General features: G+C 43.2%; 1 protein-coding gene across 2 annotated transcripts in view; it reads right to left on the bottom strand.

Annotated features, from left to right (window-relative positions):
• The window catches only part of ACE2 (angiotensin converting enzyme 2), a 40,594-nt gene that overhangs the window by 2,085 nt on the left and 19,353 nt on the right, over nucleotides 1-19,156 (bottom strand). For both annotated transcript variants that reach the window (XM_077887587.1, XM_077887588.1), the window contains 10 exons: nucleotides 17,557-17,726; nucleotides 14,756-14,982; nucleotides 12,281-12,425; nucleotides 10,298-10,396; nucleotides 9,424-9,546; nucleotides 8,616-8,788; nucleotides 6,883-6,941; nucleotides 4,077-4,177; nucleotides 2,617-2,733; nucleotides 385-579 (listed from right to left, as the gene is read on the bottom strand). In XM_077887587.1, the coding sequence (XP_077743713.1) occupies nucleotides 385-579; nucleotides 2,617-2,733; nucleotides 4,077-4,177; nucleotides 6,883-6,941; nucleotides 8,616-8,788; nucleotides 9,424-9,546; nucleotides 10,298-10,396; nucleotides 12,281-12,425; nucleotides 14,756-14,982; nucleotides 17,557-17,726 (1,409 nt within the window). The remainder of the gene's footprint in view (nucleotides 1-384; nucleotides 580-2,616; nucleotides 2,734-4,076; nucleotides 4,178-6,882; nucleotides 6,942-8,615; nucleotides 8,789-9,423; nucleotides 9,547-10,297; nucleotides 10,397-12,280; nucleotides 12,426-14,755; nucleotides 14,983-17,556; nucleotides 17,727-19,156) is intronic.

Genomic DNA, 19,156 nt, shown 5'->3' with positions numbered 1-19,156 from the left:
CCATTGCTGTACCACTTCATTTCTAGACCAAGGAAGACTATGAGTGAGGACAGCCCCCTGAGCCGGCCTGCTCACGGCTCAGGCCTGCTCACACCTGCTGAGTTTTCAGGGCTTCTTGGCAGTAGGGAGGGGACGCTGTGGCCAGGATGGAGTTTACCAGGGCACACTCGAAACCCCAGGCTGGGCGTCGACTGTGGGCCGGCGCTTGATAAGAAGGCAAAGTGCTGATGAAACCTGGGAAATCTCAGACACTGCATATTTAGGTGCAAAATTGTCCAAATAAGTAGTTGGCTCATACAGCCTACCACTTACTGCAAATTTGCCAGTTAGTTTTCCCTAAACCTTTCTGTTTTGAAATAGGTAAGTCGAGGAAAGGTCACTTACTTCCTTCGATTCCTGATCCCAGAGAAGATGAGCAGGACAATACCAACCACCACCACTCCCATCACGACCCCAAAAACAATCAGCCAGATGGTGACAGGTGGCTCATAAGGGGGTCCCAGTGTTGGCTGAATCCCCAGAAACTCCAGGCTGTTGTCATCCAGGCGGAAAACATCATTGATACGGCTCCGGTACATCCTATTTCCAAAAAGCAAAACACTTAAGCTAAACAAAACAGTGTGTAATGATTTACTTCTTACATCATTGGCCCCTGAAAGGACTTGATAAGGCTTATCCTAAGAATATATACCTTAAATAGCGGTGAACTCAAAGCAGATAACCAGGTCCAATGAAAGACAGGAGATTTGACAATTAGGCACCTTTCATGTCCTGCAGCCTAGATTAGGTCTGGCAATAGCTTCCTTGGAAAATTGGGTTGCGAGTGTGGAAATGTGCAACTGGCTGGCACTTGTTCATTTGTGACTGCTGTGCTGTAAAGGTTAAGTCAACCTATTTGGCAAGAATTTCCCTTCTGTCAGAGTATGTCTACAATGACTTTATATCAGATAATGGAAAAGGACAATTGGGTACATCTCTTCTGCAAATCAATCGTTGGGTCCTATACCCAGGTCTTGACCTGGGACACCTGGGTGGCTCAGCAGTTTAGCGCCTGCCTTCTGCCCAGGGCATGATCCTGGAGTCCCGGGATCAAGTCCCGCATTGGTCTCCCTGCGTGGAGCCTGCTTCTCTGTCTCTGCTTCTCTCTCTGTGTGTGTGTGTGTGTGTGTGTGTGTGTGTCTCATGAATAAATAAATAAAATCTCTTTTTAAAAAAGCATTGACCTTTGGAGGCAAGGGAGGAACACAGGAGAGGGGCCTTCGCCAATTTCTCCAGCACCGGGAGGGGATATAGCTAAATTTTATCGAGCAAAAGAGGATGAAGATTATTTTTAAAACAAAATAGGGAAAGTGAGAATATTCTGGATTGAAAGCCAAAGTGTCTGGCAGCCCGTCCTTCTACCCTTGGGTGTAGTGCAGGTCAGGAGATCAGAAGGAGAGAGGGACATCAGTCGAAGCAGAATTAGCCATGTAACCTCAGCCTGAAAGTGTGTCAAGTCCTTCTGGAAGCAGTAAGTTTGAGAGCCCCTGCAGCTCACAAGGAGGGCTAGGCTCTTTTATGATGATCTCAGCTGGCACTTTTCCCCAAGACAAAAACAAGTCATTTGGAGGCAGGCAGTGAAGGCTCTGTGCGTGGGTGGGTTGTATACTGCAACTAAGCCAGATTTTCCAGACACACTTTCCCGGGCGGGTCTTAGATTTGCTTCCAAAGATGAACAGCAGCTCAAGAGGGCCACCTAGTGAACTCCCCCATAGCAGCGGGTATCTTCAGCTTTTTGTTTTGTTTTGTTTTGTTTTGTTTTTTGGGGACAAGGGAAAACATCTACATCTATCCATTCTTCACTCCTGCTGTTTGGGGAAACAGATGAGGCACATTGGGCCAGTTGTTCCTTCCAGATGCCCACTGCCCATAGCAAGTCCCTCTCCTAGTGTGAAGGCCAACCAATGCCTAAGGAATCCTATTCTTGCCTACCTCATTTCAGACTCTAGTTGCTAAAATGATTCCTTCATCCAAGTCCCTATAGCAAATAGTGGCAAAATGTGTCCGTGACCCTTCTGCATCTACCATTCTCCGTGCGTGCAGGCCGGACTCTCTGCAGCCGGTACCTGCTGCCTCTGCCCGAGAGTATTCTCAGGCCACAAGGGCCTGCCCGGCCTGCAAGCCAGAAATTCTGAAGAAGTCACATCACCTGTCGGGCAGTTCTCAACCAGTGACTGGTGGGAGGTGGTGGATAAATACACCAGCACTGATGGGACAATTCAGGTGCACATTCTGCTCAGTCTCCCAGAATTCCCCAGCAGTGGTCCCTTGCTCGGTAACACGTCATTTATCACCTTCCTTCCATCCTCTGTCCCCTATGCTTTCTCAGAGCTTCTTGAGATCACCTCCCAAATGAACTACTTATGTTCAGATACTGTTGAAGGGCCTGCATCCAGAGTAGTCCAAATCAAGAGAGTTCCCTTACTAGGAGATCCTTCTGGAATTAAACCCCACGTTTTTAAGCTGTAAATGGCTGAGAATAGTGCCAGGCACAAAGCACACTAAACCACCAGTGACTGTTGTGGTGGCTTTTGTTACCTACCCCCACCCTTACAGTTTGTTTGAAAATAAAATCACCTGATGGCCTCTTCAACTTCAGTTCTGGGAATGATGTCAGACACATTTCCAGGTGAAGTGACAAAGAAGTTGAAGGAGATTCTTGGTTTCAAATCGCTCACCCACACGTTATCCTCCCTGCAGAGAAACAAAGGAAACACCTTCACTCGTGGCCAAGGACACAACAGAGACTGGGTGCTTCCCTTGCCAGTGGAAAGGGAGCTGGGGTGGGGGATGCGTCACAGGACGAAGTCAAGAGACATGAGTGAGTGCAAACAACGGAAGGAGGGGATTGTCCCCAAATCCTTAGCTCTTCCCAAAGCACTTGAACTCAGTGACCTAAGTTGTGATAACACACTATTGGCACGATTTGTTCTGCCCCCTGTGTGAACCCCGGTTTCTTCTTAATGACAGAATGGTGTCGAACTGAAAGCAGCCAGAGAAGCAGTGAGGAACCACCGGTTGGGGGGCGTGGCCAGGACTGTGATAAACCCCACTGTGGGCAGTGATGGCTCAGTACCATGAACAGATGTGGTGTGTTCGGATCCTCCACCCTGCTCCACGCTGCAGACCCCGGCGTGTTACACCCACAGCTGGGGGGGAAGGAGTGGGCTTTCCGGGACAGTGGGACAAGACTGCGCTCTCCCAGTTGCCACAGGGATCCTAACAGAAGCTAAAGCAGACCCTGTGGCTCCCAGCCCCTCTCACTCAGAAGAAAGCCAACGTCCTTGGAACGGCTGGCTTGCGAGGCCCACGCAAACATTCTCGTCCCCTTCCCACCCCCATGGCCCACTACCGCCCTGGCCACAGCTCCTACTTGTCTTCTAGGAGCTCACTGCTCCAGCCTCATTGGCCTCCTTGCTGTTCCTTCAACAGGGGGAGGATATCCGTGCCTCAGGACTTTTCCACCTGCTACCTTCCCCCTCATCCGTCTGCCTTGCTGGCGCCCTCTCTGCTTCAGTTGTCTGCTCAAGGGTTCATGAGGCCTTTTCTGACCGTTGCAGTTAAGGCTGACCTCTAGACACCAAAAGTAATTTGGTCCTTTCCTCCCTCCAGCTTGTCACCATCTCATTCTACTATATTTCACTTAACATATTTTGCTGATTGTAACACACATGAAGCACATATTAGAATGCAAGTTCGATGAAGGCAGAGATGTCTGCCTTTTCCTGTCAGTCTCGAGGGTGGAGGAAGCATCTGGTGGAGGGTGGGAGTGGGGGCAGAAAGAGGGGAGAGGAAGGGAAAGAAGAAGGGAGGAGTGGGGGAGAGAGAACAAGGCTCTTGCAATCTACAAGTCAAGTAAGTCACGGTCCTCCCTAAAGAAAATGGCCTGAGTTCCAGGATAGCATAGATGTTTCAAAGTCATTAGGAGGTTGTTCTTCATTTCACTTGAATAAAAGTTTAAACATAATATCTTCTCAGACCCAAGAGAAAGAGAAGTCCTGGTTGGAGTAACTCGAGAGCACAGAGAATCAACTCACACAAAAGGAATCGTCTGGTTTTTGACTTCTGAAAAATACTGTCTCATGGCATATGCAATAGATGACCGGAACAAGTACATTTCATTGTTATTCCATTCATACTGCAAATACAAAAGAGAAGGACTGCTCAGTAGGGGTCATAGGATACACTCAAAACCTCCTATTCCAGGAGTATTTTTAAATGCTCTAATACTCCAGAGAATCTTACTCTTCATTAGTCAGTGACCTCCTCCTTGGGTGAGCACCAGCCACACCTGGAGGGCTTGTTAAACCACTGAATACCGGTTAAACCATTGAATAGCGGGCCCTACCCTCCTGAGTTTCTAATTCAGAAGGTCTGGGAGGAGACCCGAGAATTTGTATGTCTAACAAGCTCCCAGGCGGCGATAACCTTGCTGGTCACGCACCTGTGCTTTGAGGCCCCCTTCACCGATCCCTTGACTTCAGTTTGGTAGGAGCTGAAATAAACATCCTGGGGGCAGGTTTGTAGATGGGAGTTATGCGAGTCATGGGTTTGGTTCAAATGTCCATGTATTGTACACCTGAGACTAATATGACACTGTTCGTTAGTTATACTTGAAATTTAAAAATTGGCTTAAGACAAAAAAAAGTCCATGTGTTGTAGACAAAGATGCAGAGCTTTTACTATGTTTATAGTGAGTTCTCAGATATGTACAAGTGTAAAAGAAAAAGAAACTTGAGGTTCGAAGGGAAAAATAAGTGTTTGGAAACAAGGTAATTTGTTCTGGTCTTTGAGTGCTAAACAAACAGCTGGTGTATTTGCATACCCGATGAATATTTGCAAAAAGAGGGGGGAAAAAAGCATTCACTCTCCTCCAGTAGCTGGCAGTAGAGATCAGTGAATGGCTCAAATGTTGCCCCTCTCTCTCTCTCATTTAAAAAAAACAATTGACAAGGTTTCACAAAAGAATTATTCACTTCAGCTCAATACCACTCAGGTATGGAAGAAAAGCTGCTTTCATAATAATAATAATGTTATTAATATTGCTACTATGAATATTCTGGTTACTGTAAGTAAAGGTTGAGTTCACAAAACAATGCCAAAGATCCAGGTGGACTTGGCCATGCAACAGCTCGAACTGCCCGTACTCCGGCCTGATGTCTAGGTGTGCTAAAGCATGGGGCCGGTTTCACCCGAGCAGCCTGCTGCTCAGCCAACAGGCCTCATAGCATCAAGAGCTAATAAAAAGATGATGGAGAAATAATCCCACAAACATTCAACGATGGTTAAGAACTAGAAATCGGAACGCTTAAAGTTTGGGAAGTGATGCACCTTCATTTTTATTCTTTCTTTCTTACATGTTCATTTTTTTACTCCTACTGTGTTATCTATGTTTAGCTGTCTTACTTAGCTAGGAAAATGACACTCTAACTACTGTGGAGCCTTAGGGAATATTTAACTTGCCAGGAAAAGGAAAAGGGTAGAAATGTAATCTTGGGCTCTACCCAATGCAAACCACAATTTTCTATAGCGCCCTGGACTGCTCCACCTGACCATCCTTCTCATCCTGCATGGCCTCCTGTGCTGCCCATCTGTCTGGGGATGCCCTGTTTTCTCCTTTTTCCCAAAGCCACTGCTTCTTCGGCCTGGCTAGCCCGAGACAGGTGTCTATCAGAGCAATAGCTGCTATAAGAAATTCACACTCAGATGTGAGGAATTTGGTTTTCCATGAAACATTTGGGCAGCCCCCAATGCAGATATACATCAGTAGTTCTCAACTTTGGCTGTAATTAGAATCACCTGCAGAACTTTTAGAACTCTTGATGCTACACTGCCAAACAATTAAGTCAGAATCTCTGGGAGTGGGACTCGAGCTTTAATATTTTTAAAGCATCCCATGTGACCCCAGGGTGCGGCCAGGTTAGAGAAACTGTGCTGTAAATCAGAGCTTCCCAGTCTTGTGACTTGTTGAAAATGCAGATTTGGATTAAGCAGGTCCAGGGTTGGGGGATAAGATTTGATATTTTTAACAAGTTCCCAGGATATGAATGATTGACTAAAACAAAACAAAGCAAAACTACTCGACTTCTGAAAACAATCTCTCAAAATATAACCTTGTCCTCTTCCTCAAATACAAGTAATGGTGGTAAGAGTGAATTAAGAGGGTGGACACTTGGGGCACCTGGGTGACTCAGTCAGTTAAGCCTCTGCCTTTGGATCAGGTCATGAAGCTGGGGTTCTGGAATCAAGCCCCCTGCTCAATAGGGAGCCTGCTTCTCCCACTGCCGCAACCCCTGCTTGTTCTCTCTCTTTCTCAAATAAACAAAAAAAACTTTTTTTAAAGAGGGTGAACACTTGATATTTAAGATTGGATGTTTCTCATTGATCTTCATAACACCTTGAAAGTAACAAGGAAAAAATAGACATACCAATCCAATAAGGAATGTTACTAAAAAAAAAGAAGAAAAGAAAAAAAAAAAAAAGAAAGAAAAGAAAAAAGAAAAACCCCAAGAGCCAAAGGCCAGAATCTGAGCTTGAGATTTTAAAAGAAACATGTGGCCTGTTTTCTTTTAGACCACACTGGAATGGGCTTATTGGTCCTGTTTAAGGGAGTGCATTAAGAAGTAAAGGACGGGGGTGCCTGGGTGGCTCAGATCATGATCTCAGGGTCATGAGATAGAGCCCCAGAGTCAGATTCCACACACACACCCCCCCCCGGGAGTCTGCTTCTCTCCTTTTCCTTCTCCCTCTGCCCCTCCATGTGCACTCTCTCAAATAAATAAATAAATAAGTAAATCTTTTTTAAAAAAAATAAGTAATGAACACACTGTCCAGAATACTCACTGCTTTTTCTCCAAGAGCTGATTTTAGGCTTATCCTCACTTTAATGCTTTGGTCAGCGTCTGATTAAAGAGAAATCACAGACTGTTACAGATGACAGATCAACCATGTGCATTTAATTCCTTGCCTTCCCAAGATCCCACCAAAGTTACAGTAAAGGAATTTTATTAACAGGTATAAATACATTTTTTGAAAATGAGAAGTAATGGAGGAGGGGTAAGTGCTTTCTCAAGTGTCAGGAAGCCATGGCCTAGTGTGTATATTGGGGGAGCACAGACCCCAAAAGTCCCAGAGAATCCCAGAAAGGCTTGGGATTCGAGTACAGCTGGGGGTGGGAAGAAGATACCATACTGAAAACAAGGAGAATGAAAGTCAACATATGGTTAAAGCCACTGTGGGACATAGTTGATCCTCCTACCCCACATGCTCTTGCTTAGAAAGTCATTGGAGGCTCTGGTGCAGCAAAACAAGAGGTGATCCAAGAAAGAAGACATGGAATCCAGGAAGCAATGAGTTCAACCCAGGAAAGCAGCAAAAGGATGGATGACTCAGGATGAAAACTGTGTGGTCCAGATTGAGACAGAAGAATGGAAGACTCTAAGAGGGAAATCTTTAGGAAAAAAATAAGACTGAAAAAAATAGATATGTTGAAATACCTGGAAAAGATAAATGCAATGTTGATAGCAAATTAGACACTAAAAAAACAAGGCAGTAGAAACTCCAGGACAAAGAGCTACATAAGAAAGGATTTAAAATAGTACATTACTTGGCTCTTCAGGCATTATGATATAAATACTGATAATTTCTTATAAAAATTATTAAGGGGATTCCTGGGTGGCTCAGCGGTTTAGCACCTGCCTTCGGTCCAGGGCTTGATCCTGGAGACCTGGGATCAAATCCCACATCAGGCTTCCTGAATGGAGCCTGCTTCTCCCTCTGCCTGTGTCTCTGCCTCTCTCTCTCTCTCTCTATTTCTCTCATGGATGAATGAATGAATGAATGAATGATCTTTAAAAAATAAAAAATAAAATAAAAAAATAAAAAATATTAAAACTTTATTGGTAGATGAGAAAGGGAGGTGGAGGAGTAAGAGATGCATGCGTAAAACTGACCAATAATGAAACAATATAAACAAAAATGTTCAGAAATGAGTGTAACTGCCAGAAAGAAGAGGTAATAGCATTAAAATTGATTTTAAAAAATTTGTCTTTGAAGAGCAGGATTTGAGTGCAGTGGGTTGGGGAGTGTTATACTCTTTTATTTTAAATATGGGGCTAATAAAGCAGACTTGAAAGAGAGATTGCAGCCCGGGTGGCTCAGCGGTTTAGCGCCGCCTTCAGCCCAGGGCATGATCCTGGAGACCTGGGATCAAGTCCCACATCAGGCTCCCTGCATGGAGCCTGCTTCTCCCTCTGCCTGCATCTCTGCCTCTCTCTCTATGTGTCTCTCATGAATAATAAATACATTTTTTAAAAAAGAGAGAGAAAATGTGTGTGTGTGTGTGTGTGTGTGTGTGTGTGTGTGTAGTTTTCGTCATGCCCAATATATACTTAGGTGCTCAACAAATGTGCTTCCTCCCCAATAAAATGGAAGCTGCCACCATAGCACAGTCAGAAGCAGGGTCTACATAGAGGAAAAACATACTCGGCTGTGTCATGGCCCCATGAAATGGACTGGAGGAGGCTAGGGGAAGCAGAAAGGGAGTCATTTTAAATGTGTCAACTCAATGTACTCACATGGACTCCAGTCAGTGTTCCATCCCACAAAAGAATTCCTATTTTGCTCTTTCAGCCAGGTAAACAAGGGTTCAAAGTAGTTAAGCAGTGGTCTTACATCCATATTCTTTGCTCCTACAACAATTTCCAAAGCGTAGGTCCAGGGTTTTGATTTTCCAAGTTTCAGCATTTCACTACACGAAAAAAGGGAAGGGTGGGTTCAGGGCTTTTTGAGGAATTCCAGATGTACACATATTTACACTATGATTTATGGTTTCTCCTCTTTGGCTTGGCTAAGTTTGCTCCAGGCAGATAAGAAAATAAGGCAGGTTAATGGATATATTCATCCTTCAATCTCTTTCCTTCCAATGACTACAAAGGGAGTTCTGCAGTTAGTTATGATATGGAGAGGAGATAGACTGTCCAGCCATCACATGGTCTAGGTTCCTGTGTGACCATTAAATAAATATTTAATTTGTGGATGAGGACATTTTGAGTTCAAAATTTTTCTTTTTAGAACAAGGAAATCAAATTCAAACCTAGGCATGGAAGTGAGTAATACTGGATAGCAGGAGAGGTTAAACATTTTGAAGTATTTCTTTAAAAGAGAGAGAGAGAGAGAGAGAGAAATTCACCTATGTATCTGAAAGAGAGAGAGGACTATTAGGGGGAGGGGCAGAGGAAGAGATTCTTCAAGCAGACTCCTTGCTGAGAGAGGAGCCCGATGCAGGGCTCAACCCCACCACCATGAGATCACAACCCGAGCCGAAACCAAGAGTTGGACGCTCAACCAATTGAGCCCCCAGGTGCCCCTTGAAGTATTTCTTACAGCAGCTTCTGCCCAGCTTCACTGGAATTGGAGATATCACACTTGTGTAGGGGACCTTCATGTTTAGCTATTTGACAAAGGGCTTCTTGAAACTGGAATTGATAAATGGTCCTTGTGTAGTATCTGTAAAATAGACAAACAAGAGAGCAGTCCTGTGTTTAGTTACTTTGCTAGACTCATAGATTGAGGCATATATTTAAATTCTGAGGCTAAAAAATAAAAAAATAAAAAATAAATTCTGAGGCTCTAGTAACCAAAGAGATATTAGTCCAACCTCTTTCTCCAGAAAGACCAAAATATGAATCCTACAGACTCATCATAACCCACTTGTATTTATGTATCAGTTGATTACTAAGGCACTATCACTATGTTACATGTTAGTTCACATTTGTATTGTGTTTTATATACTTATGGCCCTTTCATATAAACAATGCCAATTGATTCTTATGGCAGGCCAATATTATTTCTATCTTCCAAATAAAAAAAAACTTGAGGTTCAGCAAATTCAAGATCTGAGACTAATAGGTAAAGAACAGAATTTTTTGGACTTCAAATTAAAAATACTCCATTACAGTTACTCTGAACACTGCCAGTAACAAGAAGACAAACAAAGATGATTTTATTTCCCCCAAGGATACTATGAATTCCTTCATGGTGGAGAAGAGATTTCACGTAAGTTTTATTGGACCCAATAAATCATGCTGAGTTAAACTGAATTAAAATTAATGATCTGTTTTGAGGTTCTAGGGGGAAAGAGAGTAGAAATAGGGAGAGAAATTATAGTCATTACTTCATGGATCCCTATTTCTTTGCCATTAGCACAGCTGTTCACAAAGCCTGGAAGTTAAACAGTGAGAAGAAAACCGTCACTTACCTGATGAATGAGTAATCATTAGCAACATGGAACAGAGATGCAGGGTCGCAGTATGTTTCATCATGGGGCACAGGTTCCACCACCCCGACTATATTTCGCCTTTGGGGAAAAAAGCAGATACATGAGCCAGGAGGCACTTGTCACAGGAAGGTATAGTTGGATGCAGCTAGTGTGGTTTTGTCTGCCAATGGCATTTAGACTGGAATTGGTTATCAGGTGAAATACAAACAGTGTAAAAAAAAATACAGAATATAGCCCTGATGTGGCGATCTCTCTCTTTTTAAATTCATCTAGAATCTACTGCTGGAAAACGGCTGCATCTTCAATACACTAATTTAATAAAGAGCATTGTGTGGCCAAAAATGTACAGTGAAAGTCTTCATAATCCCTCTTTGGCACCACATTTCACGTGCTCCTGGCAGACAGAATTTTGTAAAATTGACATCTTACCAATTCTTCGGGCTAGCTCGAGGGCCCGCTCCTCTGTGAGGCCTGCCTCCAATCCCACCCACCCGCCGGCACAGTGAGCCCCTCCAGCCCCCGCAGCCTTCTCTAGCTGTGCTCCTTTGGCATTTCTCTCTGTGTTTTACAAGTCTTCACACACAGCTTCTTCTGAGCCCTGAGGACTGGAGCTCCTGGAGGGTGGGGCTGTCCCTGTCACCTGTATAGTTCCAGTGTCAAGCATGGTGCCTAGTGCCAAGGAAAGGCTGCATGTATATTTGTTGAATTAATGGAGTGATTAATGCACAATGAATGATTTTAAGGGCCTGGTACCATTTACCTTTCAAAATAAACGTTTAAAAGGGATCAATAATTAATTCAATCAGAAAAAAAAAAAGGTTAAAAAAAAGTAGGGAAACCATGTATTTGGCATTATTTAATCTTAAGACATTTGTCCTTTTGGATTGTGGAATCACTTCAGATACAAATTCAGTAATACTTAAATGCTAGAAATAGTCATTATCACTGCTGCCTCCTTCCTCCCAGGTAGGATTTATGTCAACAGAGAATCTTGGCAGAACAGTGGCACTGACTTAGACTAACGGATACAGGACTGAATGTTATATGGGTAGATCTTCACCACAGAAAGGAAAAATAAGAAAAACAAAGCAAAAATAATTGACAGGAGTCTGACTAATAGAGGATGGAAAGATTATTCTTCCTCTTCCCCTTCCTTCCTCCCTTCTTCCTTCTTGCCTTGCCTTTCCTTCTTTCCTTCCTTCCTTCCTTCCTTCCTTCCTTCCTTCCTTCCTTCCTTCCTTCCTTCCTTCCTTCCTTCCCTTCATATCTGTCTTCTCTTGCAATTCTTTCTTCCCAAACCCATTGATTCATACCTGTACATCCCAGGCACCGTGCAAGGTACTTGGGCTACTGCAATGAAGAATATAGTGCTGAAACTATTGAAAGGGATCATCATCTGTTTCCCGAAAGTGCCAGGCTCTCACTAGCCTGGAATTCTCTCTGTTCCCCTCTACATACACCTGGCCAACTCCCACCTCTTTCTCAGAGCTCAACTCAGATGCCTCTTCTCATGTGACCCATCAGATTGGGCTTTGGATCTTGCCTTGGATGTTCATGGATCCCCATACATTCCCAACACAACAGAACACATCGCCATGGTTTCATTTCCCACATCCCTCCATAGACTAAAAATTCTTTGAAGTCAAAGAAAACATCTGAAATGATCAGTATTGGATCCCCAGTGCTTTGCCTAAAATATCACAGTTTATTGGGTGACTGAGCACTTAAGATGAACCATGAGAAGTTGTGTCACCTGGTCCTCCTTAGGGGAAGGTGGAACCAAGGAAATGTTATCTGAGGAGAAAGTACCCAAATGGAGACTTAAAAAATAAAAAGGAGGCAGCATGTGTGCCTGTGTGTCTCGCATGTGTGCATGTGTGTGTACAGGCCAATCAAATGCTTTTAGATAGTGGCAAAATCACAAGAAAAAACATTTTACTGATTGCATATTCATTGACTTACTTCATCTCCCACCAAGTTTTCATCCACTGGTCTTTGGGAATTTCACCCTTAAAGACCATCCACCTCCACTTTTCTAACATGTAAGTAAATGGTAGAGTTCCAACAATTGTAAGTGCTTGTTTGAGTAGGAAGTTTATTTCTGTTTCTGAAAGTAAAATGGAAAAGGGTAAATATTAACATGAGGATGACAGTGGATGTTTTGTGTTAACTTTCCAATCTCAAGATATTATTCCTCAAGATATACTTACAACAAGGATGATTATGTGAGAAATGCTGACAGTAGACATAATAATACTTATATATTCATTTTCTCAGCCAAGGGACTTGGAGGAGGGTTAAGGCTAGGATAGAACAAGGTAAAATGAACCTGCAAGTAACACCTAATCCTCAATTTTTCATTGGTGTCAACTGCCTTCCTTAAATATCTCTTATCAGAGCCAATTAGGGCTATTTCATCTACTGTCATACTGTTTATTCTTGTAAGCTCCATGAAGGCAGTGACAGTTAATGTTTCATTCAAGACTATATACCTAGCCTGGTGTCTCCTATATAATACCCTCTCTCAGTCTTTGTTAAATAAACAAATATTAGACAGATGTGGCCAAAAGCCAGTAAACCAGGGAGGAAAAACACAAAAAATAGCCTCCCTAGAAGAAACTATCCACTGGATAATCAGAAGTATAGTACACTTTAAATATACTGACATCTTCTTCACCTCAGTTTAAAATGCTTTAACAAATTATGTGATCTCATTTATTCTTTATTTGGTGGTGTAAAAAAGCAGTCGAGCTTATCCCTAGTGTACAAATGAAGCTCAATGAACTGTAAACAGGGGGATACTAAATACTTGGCACACCAAGTGCCTAGTGTTGAGAAAAATGCCTTGCACATATTATATGCTCAGTAAATATCTTTGAAAGAAGAAAGTAGGCAAGGAAAAGAGAAGGAGGGAGGAAGAGAAGGAATGAAGGAATTTATTTAACATCATTCACAGATCAGGGGTAGAGCCAAGGAAGGAAGCAAGAGTTTTTCAAACCAATGGTATAACCACGTCTAGTACTATCCTAGTGATTCAATCATCTTTGCCTGGTGTCAGGGAAAATTTTAAAAATGATAAAAACAAATAAATGTCTGTTAATTGACTTAAAAATTACATTTTAAAATCAGGCAACGTGTGTGGTTGCTGTGAACTCCCTATCCTTTGCTGCTCCCTTCATGGGAGGATGTTGTTACTCGTCTATTACCCACTGGGTCTGTGCTTACAGCAACTTTCAGATGTGATGATGGCTTTACACTGACCTACTCCCAGGCCTTCATGAGATTACCAAAGTCTGGAGCCAGAAATCAAGGCACAGTGAATTGCCCTCACAATGATGGAGCTTATGACCTTGACCTCATTGACCAAACATTCCAGCCAGTGGAGCTGATGTTTTGAACCAAATAACTAAAATGAGGGGAGAGAAATGTACAGAAGAGAACATATTTGGCTCTAAGTATCCTTTTACAAGGAAGAATCAAAAGCCACGGCATGTTCAGTGAAGAATCTGGATCTTGCGAACATTCATCATGTGCCATCAAGTCCCAGCCATCCAACGAGAAACAGGCTGCCTTGGGCAAAGATGTTGAAGGATAGCACGGAGCTGAGGGGATGTTACAGGGGCAATTTTATGCTTCAGCTGGGTGAAGAAAACATTTCAGTCCCATCCAGTCTTGATATTCCACCACCTGTTCTGTAAGAACTCAAATTTCAAATCACACTTCGCTTTGCATAATATTATGGGGAAAGCTTTAGGGCTCTGGTTCTTGTTCTGCTATGTTGCCTTTGACCTCAGGCTCGTTACTTTTCCCCTCTTGTCTTCAGTTTGCTACCTCTGCAAAACGGTTTTTAGAATGTTCCTGCTCTCACATTTTGGGTGGTTTTTACCTAGACCCAGAAGGATCTAGTCAGAATTCTAACACTAATTAGCTGGGTGACCTTGGATAAGCCATTTCAGTTCTGTGGGCCTGTTTTAGCATCTTTTTCCCTCCCTGTTAGATGTTTCTTAGAGTTCCAAGACCATTCATTCAGTCACCTCTCTTATGCCTTTTTCAAAGATACAAAACCACAAGTTGGCTTGTTGTGATACATTCTTATTTTTTTAGGGAGGGGGGAGGGGCAGAGGGAGAGAGAAAGGGAGAAACCCAAGCAGGCAAGCAGGCTGTACGCCCAGCCTGACAGGGGCCTCAATTTCACAATCCCAAGATCATGACCTGAGCTGAAATCAAGGGTCAGGCGCTTAATCAACTGAACCACCCAGGTGCCCCTTGTGATATATTCTTTAAAAAAATGTTTTTACCAGTAGCAATTCCAGCTACCCATAAATATCATATACTTTATGTGGCAAAAATTAAATATATCCCATATGTGATAATAAATACCTTTGCCCACAACCAACTAAAGAATCCCCAAAACAAGCCATGAAAAAATGTCCATACCACTGTCTTCGAAAAAACTAGGAGGCAGAAGACCAATGTTTTTCAAATGGTTGGGTGTAGCTGCAGAAAGTGACATGATTTCCCCAACAGCTTCATGGAACCCTTCATTAGCTCCATTTCTTAGCAGGAAGGGTTGTGCGGCATATGCCATGTCATACTGGATGTGTCCCATCTCATGATGGGCTGTCAGGAAGTCATCCATCGTTACCTTTGTGCACATCTTGATCCTGAACAAAAAAAAATGGGCAAGATTAAAATTAATCTCAATGAAATTAATTTAATCTGCATAGTAAGAGCAGTAGAGGATTTTGGTAGCTTGGATCATCTTTGCAAGATTTGTTCACCAATGAATCTTGAGGACTTACTTCTGAAACTGTACAAGGTGCTCAATATAAAGTGATGGGCAGGGCTGAATCCTATTGCTCACAAACTAATAGAAAGATAAGCAGAGCAGCCTGGGTGGCTCAATGGTTTAGCACCGCCTTCAGCCCAGGGCGTGATCCTGGAGACTTGGGATCAAGTCCCACATTGGGCTCCCTGCATGAAGCCTGCTTCTCCCTCTGCCTGTGTCTCTGCCTCTGTGTGTGTGTGTGTGTGTGTGTGTGTGTGTGTGTGTGTGTCTCATGAATAAATAAATAAAATCTTTCATAAAAAAATAAAGGAAAGAGGGCCAAAAACAAAGGCCTAGGTGGTCCCATACAGAGTAGAGAAAGATGATTCAGAGAGAGAAAGAGGTCAAAGAAGTCCAGAAGAGCAGGACAAGGCGGAAGCCAATGAAAAACGGCATTTTAAAGAAAACTTGTAAACCTCGTCTAAGGCTTCAGTGACCCAATGCAATAAGGACTGCATTTGGCAGTTAGGTAGTGGTCCTGTTCAACTTGGCCAGAGCAGTTGCACTCAGGTGAATGCAGGGGTCATATTTCAGTATGGTTCCCAATTAATTTTCTTACCACTCTGACCATGTCACCCCCTGATAAATCTCCTTTAAGTCTCCCCCAGTGCTGGGGAAGAAACTTAACCTCTTTAATACAGTCCAGTACGACCTGCTTTTCTACCCTGGTTTATCTGTCTTCTTTTTTGAAACAATCACAAGAAGAGCTACGATATATTTCATGTCTGCAGTACCTAGTAGCCTAGGCTAGGAAACGTACATATACTCACTCATGTTTAAGCCTCACTATAGCACCAGAGTCAGTGAACTGTTTTTGATAAATAAGTCTTCGTTGGAACACAGGCACCATTTGTCTATGTATAATCCACGGCTGCTTTGATGCCGCAAGGGCAGAACCGGGTAGTTGCAACAGAGACCCGCAAAGACTATCTGACCCTTCACAGAAAAGGGCTATCTGCCCCACTCTAGTGGATGTCGCTGGGGTCCTGCCGCTGGGGTCCTGTGCAGACCAGCTCCACCAGGCAGAGCCACCCGGCCCCCAGTTAGCCTGAGTCATCGCTGTTAAAAACCAACAGCTGCTTCCTTGTGCACTGCCTTTGGCAAAAGGAGAGGTGCCTCAACCAGGAGAGAATGTCTTCCCACACTCTGGGGCAGTCCACAGCCAGTGGCTGACTGACGTGGGGTTACAAAAGTCCAGTCCTCTTCGTTCAAGGTGTGACCAACTGTGATACACATCAGGCCCCGGAGAGCCCAGTGGGATCAAGCTGAAGGCCAAGTTTCCAACAGAGACCACACCTTACTTAACTCTTTCCCCTGCCAACCCTGCTTCCCTCACTCCCCTTTGCCTGACTTCGTCCCTCAATGAAACATTTGTACGAGAATCTTCTTCTCAAGCTGGGAAACCCAACCTAAGACAGTCACAAACCTGCTACCTGGAAATTACCATTCCAGTTTATAGATAAGGAAAATGAAAGCCAAGGTCAAATACCTTGCCCAAGGCTGCCCAGCCACACCTGGGGTTCGAATGCCTGGGTTCACTCCGCCATAGCCCAGGCTCCTCTTCACATGACCTTTATTCTAGCCTAACTTGCTGGTTCCAGTACACAATGCCAGGTCCTGCCTCTCTGCATTTGATCCTGCTTTTCTCCCAGCCCAGTGTCCTCCTCCCAGCTCCCTCTGTCCGAACCCTTCTCATCTTTTAAGCCTAATGCAAATGTCACCCGAAAAGCCCTGTCTGAACCTACAGCCTATTCCAGGTGTAGTCAGTTCTCTTCCAATTCCCCATAGAGTGTTCTCTGTGGTTTTCTTATAACACGTACCACTTTCTCTAGTCTTCTTTTTTAAAAAAAAGATTTTATTTATTTATTCATAAGAGACAGAGAGTGGGGGAGAGAGAGAGGCAGAGGAGAAGCAGGCTCCATGCAGGGAGCCTGATGCGGGACTCGATCCCGGCTCTCCAAGATCACACCCTGGGCCAAAGGCAGGTGCTCAACCACTGAGCCACCCAGGTGTCCCTTTCTCTCTTCTATCCCAGATTATTTATTCACCTGTCCTGTCTCATTCACAGGAGAGAAACATGGAGGGATAGAACAATGCCTGGCTCACCCAGCCACGTTTGTAAATCTTTCTCATGGGGATACCACCCTTCCCAGGACCTGGTGAATCTAATGGGTGCATATTATTTCAAGTGAGGCCAACTGTCTAAAGTTCAAGACAGGGCCTGCTGATAATCCCATTTTTTCTGGAAAAGCCCAGATATGTTCTCATGGACTCCTGAGCCCTCATTTAAGGGGAGTTCACACATCCCTTCTGTGCTCAGGGAAGCAGAGAAAAAATCCAAATCCATCCTCATCACTGTCTCCATTGTTTCCCAGTTTAGTAACAGCCATATAAGGACCATCCTCACTACCTGAAGTCACCCTTCCCTAGGTCCCAAGCTGTGGGGTGGCAGACCACTTTCCGGCTGTCACTTGGCTCAGTTAGCATGGAGTTCTCCCAGAATTCTTGAGTCATGTTGGGAAGGCCAACAGACACAAAGAATTTCTCAGCCTCCTTGAATATCTTCCTTGCATCCCAGCTCTGGAAGAAAAAAAAACAACATTTCATTCTAGCATTAAAATAACTGCATTCTTTCTGTTGGCTATGTACAGAGGCATGACTTTTCTGGAAGGCAATCTGGCGACATGTATGGACATGTCAAGCTTTCAAAGTGTTTATACTCTTTATCTCAGTAATCCTGTCTCTAGGGAACTAACCTAGGAAATTCTCAGAAGTTAGGTCAAAGAATTCCATTTAAAATCGGGGGGTTTTGTTTACTTTTAAAAATTAAGACATATTGGACACATCACATTCTGTAAATTTAAGGTGTACAACATGTAAGATGATTTTTAATAAAGAAAAAAGTGGAAACCTCCACCAGAATGGTTAAATAAATAATGATGTCTTCATGGAATGGAAAATCTAAATAAATTCAATTTATAAAGACTTTTTATTGATGTTTTTATAATTTAACATGAAGTGAAAAAGTAAAATATATAAACCACTTATATAATGTGATATTAATGAGGAGATATACAAAAAAATTAACAGTCAACTGCATGAGATTATGTATGATGTTTTTGTCTTTATTTTTTGTATTCCAAGTATAAACAAACAACAGTGACCTTCCCTTTGCTAAAATACTATTCAACTCAAACAAACCATCATTGACTGAGCCCCTTCAAGGGAGGAGACCGTGCTATTAGGCTCAGTGGAAGACAGAAACAATAAAGTGCATATGAAGTCATGGACTTCTATAACCAAATAGGCCTGCATGTGACACAGTGGTCAATAAGTAGCTAGGCATTGGCTTCATAGTCTGTATGGGAATCTAAAGTTTCAGAATGTTCCAGAACTGGAGAGGGGCAGCAGTAGGTATCTGCCATCTAGCAAACCCTTCTGGGAGCCGACAGGACTTCTTTGGAAATAAGGCCCACATGAGGCAAACTAAGATTGTACAACTAGCAGATAATTCATGAATCACTTTGGGTGACACAGAAAACTTTCTCTGATCTCAAAGACCAGTCAAGTCTGGTTTTTCTCCTCTATTGCCTTTGGGGATTTGAAACAGGATGTGACACTGTGGATGTTTTTTATTATTGCCCTTTAAAGGCAATATTGATATTAATAGGTATGGCATTCTCAAGCAGAATGAACGTATGTATACCAGAACAGTGCAGACTAGTAAGCACAGTTAACGTCTATTAAATGCAGAATGAATGAATGGAAAATGAGACTGGAAATATTAGGAGTTCTGACCTCAAACCTTGGTTGCTACTGATTATCTTTGTGACTTCGGGTGAGTCATTTACCCAGGCCTCAGTTGCCTCACCTACAACACAGATCCATCACAATCCCCGTCCTGATAGTCTCATTGGTTTGTTGTTAAGATGACCTTAGGAGAGATGGTGCATGTACCAATCCTGGAGATAGTCTAAGGAGCTATATGCAGATGGGCCTCTGCTGTTGCT

Source organism: Canis aureus, chromosome X (assembly GCF_053574225.1).
Source record: "Canis aureus isolate CA01 chromosome X, VMU_Caureus_v.1.0, whole genome shotgun sequence".
In the NCBI taxonomy this organism is placed as follows: Eukaryota; Metazoa; Chordata; class Mammalia; order Carnivora; family Canidae; genus Canis; species Canis aureus.
The sequence above is the reverse complement of the archived record's forward strand: the minus strand, read 5'-3'. Positions and strand labels throughout refer to the sequence as shown.